This window comes from Elephantulus edwardii, unplaced genomic scaffold (assembly GCF_000299155.1).
Source record: "Elephantulus edwardii isolate Elephantulus edwardi_28Jun2011 unplaced genomic scaffold, EleEdw1.0 scaffold00011, whole genome shotgun sequence".
NCBI lineage: Eukaryota > Metazoa > Chordata > Mammalia > Macroscelidea > Macroscelididae > Elephantulus > Elephantulus edwardii.
In genome coordinates this window covers 545,955-551,612 of record NW_006399761.1, presented here as the reverse complement: position 1 = coordinate 551,612, position 5,658 = coordinate 545,955, and the positions used below count along the sequence as shown (strand labels likewise).

Genomic DNA, 5,658 nt, shown 5'->3' with positions numbered 1-5,658 from the left:
CCCCCGCCGAACCCCCCGTCCCCCGCCGGACCGCACGTCCACCCACCGAACAGCACGTCCACGCAGGGCTCCGAGCCGTCGTGCCGCACGTCCGCGATCACCGTGCAGTTGAGGTTGGTAGCGCGGACCCTCTCGCTGCTGACCGCCTGGAGGAAGACCCTGCGGCCCGGGAGGCGCTGCGTGAGCGGAGGTCGGGGTTCGCCCCGCCCCGCGAGCCCCGCTCCCGCCAGGTCATCGTCCCCGCCCACCTCGTGGCCTCCACGTTCTCCTCGAATGGGCAGAACTGAACACGAATCTCCTTCACCGGCCGGAGCCCGATGCGCGCCAAGGCCGCCGCCATTGCAACCTCCGCCCCGGAAGCGACTGGCGCGCCGGAAGTCCCGCCCGAGGGGGCGGAAGGGAGACTCACCAGCCCTCCAGTATCAACCAGAGGGGGCGCTGTGGTCCGCGTGTCAAAAACACAAAAATCATGAAAATTGGTGCAAAACTTCTTTGCACTTGGCTCCGAAACACGCTGGTCGTCCGCGGCCTGTCCCTTCGGGGTCCCGGTGCCCCCGGTGGAAGGTCACTCGGACAGCTGGGATCCGGTGCCCACCGGGGCTGACCGCACGGAGGTCAGCGCTTACACGGTGAGGCGAGGACCCCGCAGTAAACTGCACGGGAGAGACGTCTCTGCAGGACCTCCCGGTCCACTGGACTCCAGGACGGAAACGTCCTGGAACCGAGGACCCTGCAGTAAAACTGCACGGGGAGAGACGTCTCTGCAGGACCTCCCGGTCCACTGGACGGAACCGAGGACCCCGCATTAAACTGCACGGGAGCAGCCGATGGATTCGAACAGCAGGCCCCGAGACTGCGTGCAGCTTATTAAAGCACTAGGCCATCAGAGGGGGGACAGGGAGAGACAACAGGTGGCCACTTGCAGCGCTGTGCAGCCGGTCCCTGTCCCTGAATCTAGGACTAACCCGCTGGAGCCCCTGGCTTCCTTGCCGCAGTCTGGCCCTTTGCTATGGTCGCCAGGTTTCGGTGTCAGCTCGTATTCTCAGCTGGTGGGTCCAGGCCCTGCACCTCCTTTCTCACGTGTGACTCTGGATTCTGGGCTCACAGTCCCGATTCTCCCCACCTCCTTCCTCAGGTGTGACCGTGGATTCTGGGCTCACGGTTCCAATTCTCCCACCTCCTCCCTCAGGGGTGCCTTTCTGAGCCCTGGCCCCAGTCCTGTTACACAGTTCTACATTCCCAAGCTGCTTCAGATGATGCTGGGGCTCCTGACTTCCTGGCCCGCTGCTCCTTACTGGTCAGGACTGGTCCTCAGGCAGGAAAGGAAACGTAGGTGCCAGTGAGAGTGCTGGTGCTGCCTCAGGGCCAGCCAGGCTTGCTGGTTCCCCACCAGGTAGGCCTCGGGGCTGGGGCCTGCCCCCCACAGCGCGCTGAGCGACGATTGCACAGCCTGGCCGGGGGCTGCGCTGGGCCTCTGTGGGGGCTCCAGGCTCTCCAGGCTGTAGAGGCTGTTGCTGGGCAGTTCCAAGGTCTGCACGTCGTGACACGCACCTGGTGAAGGGGCCGCCAAGGAAAGCAGGGTGAGGCCATGCTGCAGAAAGAGCAGTGGTCAGGCGGGGACAGAAGGGTGAGGGGTCAGGAGCCGGGCTCTGGGGACAGGACTGGGGTACTCACAGCAGCACGGAGGCCTCCTGCGGCCTGGTGGGGGGGGCAGGGGCTGCTGCAGGAGACACAGCAGGGCCCCGTCCAGCTGCTGGAAGATGCTGAGCGTGAGCAGAGACTGGCGGAGGTCAGCGGGCAGGCCCCACTGGTCCTCTTCCAGCAGTGCCCGCACCACTGCGAAGTCCTGTCGGAGCTGCAGCGCTCCCTGCAGACTGAGGCACAGGACAGTGTCACCACCCACCCTCCTCTCTCTGCCAACCACACGCCTCCCTGCACCCCAACCCACCTGAACCGGATCCTGTGGGCGAGGATGTGGTCCAGCCAGGCGCCCAGGACAGCAGTCAGCGCCTGACCCAAGGCAGGTACTTGGGCCCTGGGGGGCAGGCCCTGAAGCCCATGCAGCACCGGCTCCAGCACCGAGCGGACCACCAGCCCGGCATACCCACTGGGGACGCTCGGCAGCTCTGCAATGAGAGAAGGGAAGAGGTAGGGGGTACACAGGACCCCAAAAGGGGACAAAGAGGAGGAGATGGCCAGGGTAGGGTGTGCCCACTGAAGGAGAGGAAAAGCCAGCCCATGGAGGGACAGGGCACGCCGATGAGTTAGTTACCAGGGCAGAGATGAGGCCGCCAGTACCGACCGAGTGGCATGTACAGCTCAAATCCCTGAGAGGCTTGTTTGTGACATTCTTGAGAAAAACTGCTGAGCGACTCTTCAGGCAAGAGCTGTGGGGCAGGGAGAAAAGAAAAAGGGGGTTATTATGAGGAGGGAGCTCTGGGAGCCTAGGCCACAGGGAGTTATGCTGCAAACCCAAAGACCACGGCTCTCTGGTGGTTTGAATCCACCAGGGATTCTGAGCTCTAGAAAGATGGGAAATCTCCTGTGAGATTTACAGCCTCAGAAACCCCATGGAGGACCAGCTATGAACGGTTCCGACTGGACGGCAGAGCTTGGGGGGTTTTTTGTAAAGGATTATTTCACTGTAATAATTTATAGACTTTTGGGTCACACTCTGTCATATGTTTGTTTTTAAATTGTGGTCTGGGAAGAGATTGCAGAGCAAATGAGTACCCTATCCAACAATTTATACATATTTTCTTTGGAGACAGGAGTTGCAAACAGATCTTGAGTTTTGAATATTATTAGGGCCTTGTCAAATTGTGAAACCTTTCTAAATCTGTGATATTTAACTTACAACCCAGAACTGAGGGCTATGTAACTCTGTGGTCCTACATCTTTTTAAAGGAGAGGTGCCAGTCTTCCAATGGTTGTGGACTGAGAAAAGACCATGAACGATGATCTCACGGTGACCCTGCCCCCACAGCTCAGTTCAGAAGGTAGGCAGGTCAGTCCCTACTCACAGCAATTCTGCACTAGGTTTCTGAAGGTGTAAATATTTACAGGAAACTCTTCGTCCCATCCTGAGCAACAGGCGGGCTTGAACCACTGACTTTTTGGGTTGCAGCCCAACACACAACATACTACGCCACTAAGGCTCCTTATAGGAAAACTAATAGGATAAAAATTGAGATATACACACATCCAGTGTTTAAAACTGAGACATACACATCCAGTGTTGCATATGTGACAAGCTGTATGCAAACCAATATAAAATTTTAAAAAGAGCATGACAGAGAGGGCTGCATGATGGATGTTAAGTTGAGAGAAGAGAAGCGAATGGAAAGATCTCTGGACTTCACTGACAGACAAGAACCCCAGTGCAGCGGGATCAAATAGCCATCAGGACATTTCCTGCTCTTACAGTGATCCCCCATCACTCATGAGATGAAGCTCCAGTTCCCCGGACTGGTATCCAGGACCCACCCCGATCTGATGCCAGCCCACTCAGTGTGACCCCTGTATACACAGAGGGGACCTCTGCTCTGTCACACCTGCTTCCTGTTAGTCCCCGGTCCAGAGAATGCCCAAGCAGCTGTGTCCCTCAGGACTTCTGTGACTAACCCCAGGACCACCGTGGGGTCCCGCCCTTCCACCTTCTAAACCAGCGCCATCCACTTCACCCACAAGGAGGCTGCTCTGGGCCACGGGGAGTGTAAGGAGACAGAGTGAATGAGGGCAGAAATCCCTAACCAGGAAGTGCTGATGGAGGACCAAGAGGAGCTCAGTATGGGTGTCCAGAGCCCCAGGGCACTGCGGTGGGTACAGGACAGACCACTGTCAGCTCCTCCACAGTCTGGATCTGAGCAGTCGGCCGAGGTGGGTACAGGACAAACCACTGCCCCTCACCTGGATCTGTGCAGTCAGCCCCCACAAGGCCCTTTACCTGGATCTGTGCAGTCAATTTCTGGATCTCCAGGACTAGCTGACCCTCCACGTCCAGCACTAAGCTGCCCTCGGAAGCCAGGCTGGACAGAGCTTGGACCTCCTGCAGGAGAGGCTTTGGACACAAACAGGAGTCAGGCCTGAGCCCCACGAGGTCCCACCCAAGCCCCACCCCCCCTTCCCACTCACTCACAGGCAAGTCCTTCTGGATCAAGAACAGGAAGGCGCCGGGGGCCCATGCTGCCAGGAACTGTTGAGCTCGTCCCAAAAACCAGAGCAGGGTGGTCTGAAGGGTACAGAGCCCCAGGGCAAGGGGTGCAGGGCCTGAGGAGGAGTGGGCGAAAGCCAGTCCTTGAGGGGCCAGGGAGGGGGGCTTCACGATGGAAGGAAAGAGAAAGGAGGTATCCTTAACCACCTTCATCCCAGCCCCGCCTGCCACCTCACCTGGGGGCCTGCAGAGGACCAGCCCCAGCCTGCGCTGCTGAAGGGTGTCCAGGAGAGAGGACAAGAGCTGGTGCAGCAGCTGTGCAGTGTGGGAGCCGACCCCACCGTCCCAGGACGACGGGTGGCTGCTCTGGTCCCTGTGAGCTGACCCCAAGACCTGGCAGAAGCCTAGGGATGAAGGGCACGGTCTGCTAGGGGGCGGACAGCCTGGAGTGGACGCCATCTCCAGTGTCACCTCCTACTCACCTTGGTCCCAGCTCCAGATGAGGGACTGATGAGAGAGGCTGCGGCACAAAGAAGCCAGTTCCATCTCACACTCCTGCGGCAGGGAAGCTAGTGGGGGAAACGAACCCGGAGCCTGAAAATGGGCCTCTTTCCCTCCAACTGTCCACCCGAGGACAAGGGTGCTGGGGGAGAGACAGGACAGCTAGCCGAAACTGTGCCTGGCAAACTGAGAAAACCCAATCCCCTAGCTATAGAATCGGTTCTGGCTCAGGGACCCCACAGGACAGAGTAGAACCGCCCCAGCGGGTTCCCGAGGCGGTAAATCTACGGAGACTACCTCCTCTTTAGGACAGAAGTCACTGGTGGGTTTGGACTGAGGGTGGCCTTTTGACCACTCTGCCACTAGTCTGAGATCCGGGGCACTAAACCCAAAGGACTCGCTTTTGTAGACAGGATGAGAGGGAAGGGAGCTGACCGGGGGTGAGGACGGACCCTAGCCGCTCCGAATGCCAGCCCAGGGCCATCGCTCACCCTGCTCCAGCACCTGGCTCAGCTGCGCCGCCGCCGCACTCGGGTCTCTCCAAGGTCCCAGCCTCAAGTCCAGACTCTGAGCACAGGCTGCCCACAGCAGGGTCCAGTACTGGCCCCACAGGGCCCCGGCCCCTCCAAGTCCCAGCCCACTGATGGGTGCGCCCGCCACACCCCCCAGCAGCCCCAACAGTCCCGGAAGCAGCTCCCGCTCCTCCTGGCATCGCCGGCGAAGCTGGTCCCGCAGGTCCGATCCCCGGAGGGCCACGTCCAGCTGCGCGGCCACCCGGGAGCCCCGCTCTCCCGCCAGGAGGCGGAGCACTCGGGCCGGGGGGAAGGGGCGCGCCGCCCCCGGGACCCGGGGCGCCTTGCCCTGCAGCTGGTGGTAGGAGGGCAGCGCCAGCAGTAGCTCGGACAGCTGGGCAGGTAGCGCCGGGCCGGCGGGCGCCCGGCCCAGCGCGCGGAGCTGCATCTCGACGGCGGCGTCCAGGCGCTGGGCGGCGAGTCCGAGCAGGC

General features: G+C 60.6%; 2 protein-coding genes across 2 annotated transcripts in view; both read right to left on the bottom strand.

The window, feature by feature from the left end:
- MRPL53 (mitochondrial ribosomal protein L53) overlaps positions 1-340 on the bottom strand; it is a 924-nt gene extending 584 nt beyond the window's left edge. The window contains exons 1-2 of the mRNA XM_006880990.1: positions 249-340; positions 46-159 (exon numbers count right to left, since the gene is read on the bottom strand). Coding sequence (XP_006881052.1) covers positions 46-159; positions 249-340 — 206 coding nt within the window. The remainder of the gene's footprint in view (positions 1-45; positions 160-248) is intronic.
- Positions 341-467: 127 nt separating this feature from the next.
- Positions 468-5,658, bottom strand: part of CCDC142 (coiled-coil domain containing 142) — a 5,649-nt gene continuing 458 nt past the window's right edge. The window contains exons 2-11 of the mRNA XM_006880989.1: positions 5,146-5,657; positions 4,636-4,722; positions 4,390-4,557; positions 4,139-4,269; positions 3,947-4,060; positions 2,273-2,387; positions 1,949-2,126; positions 1,675-1,874; positions 1,296-1,551; positions 468-600 (exon numbers count right to left, since the gene is read on the bottom strand). Of these exons, the coding sequence (XP_006881051.1) occupies positions 468-600; positions 1,296-1,551; positions 1,675-1,874; positions 1,949-2,126; positions 2,273-2,387; positions 3,947-4,060; positions 4,139-4,269; positions 4,390-4,557; positions 4,636-4,722; positions 5,146-5,657 (1,894 nt within the window). The remainder of the gene's footprint in view (positions 601-1,295; positions 1,552-1,674; positions 1,875-1,948; positions 2,127-2,272; positions 2,388-3,946; positions 4,061-4,138; positions 4,270-4,389; positions 4,558-4,635; positions 4,723-5,145; position 5,658) is intronic.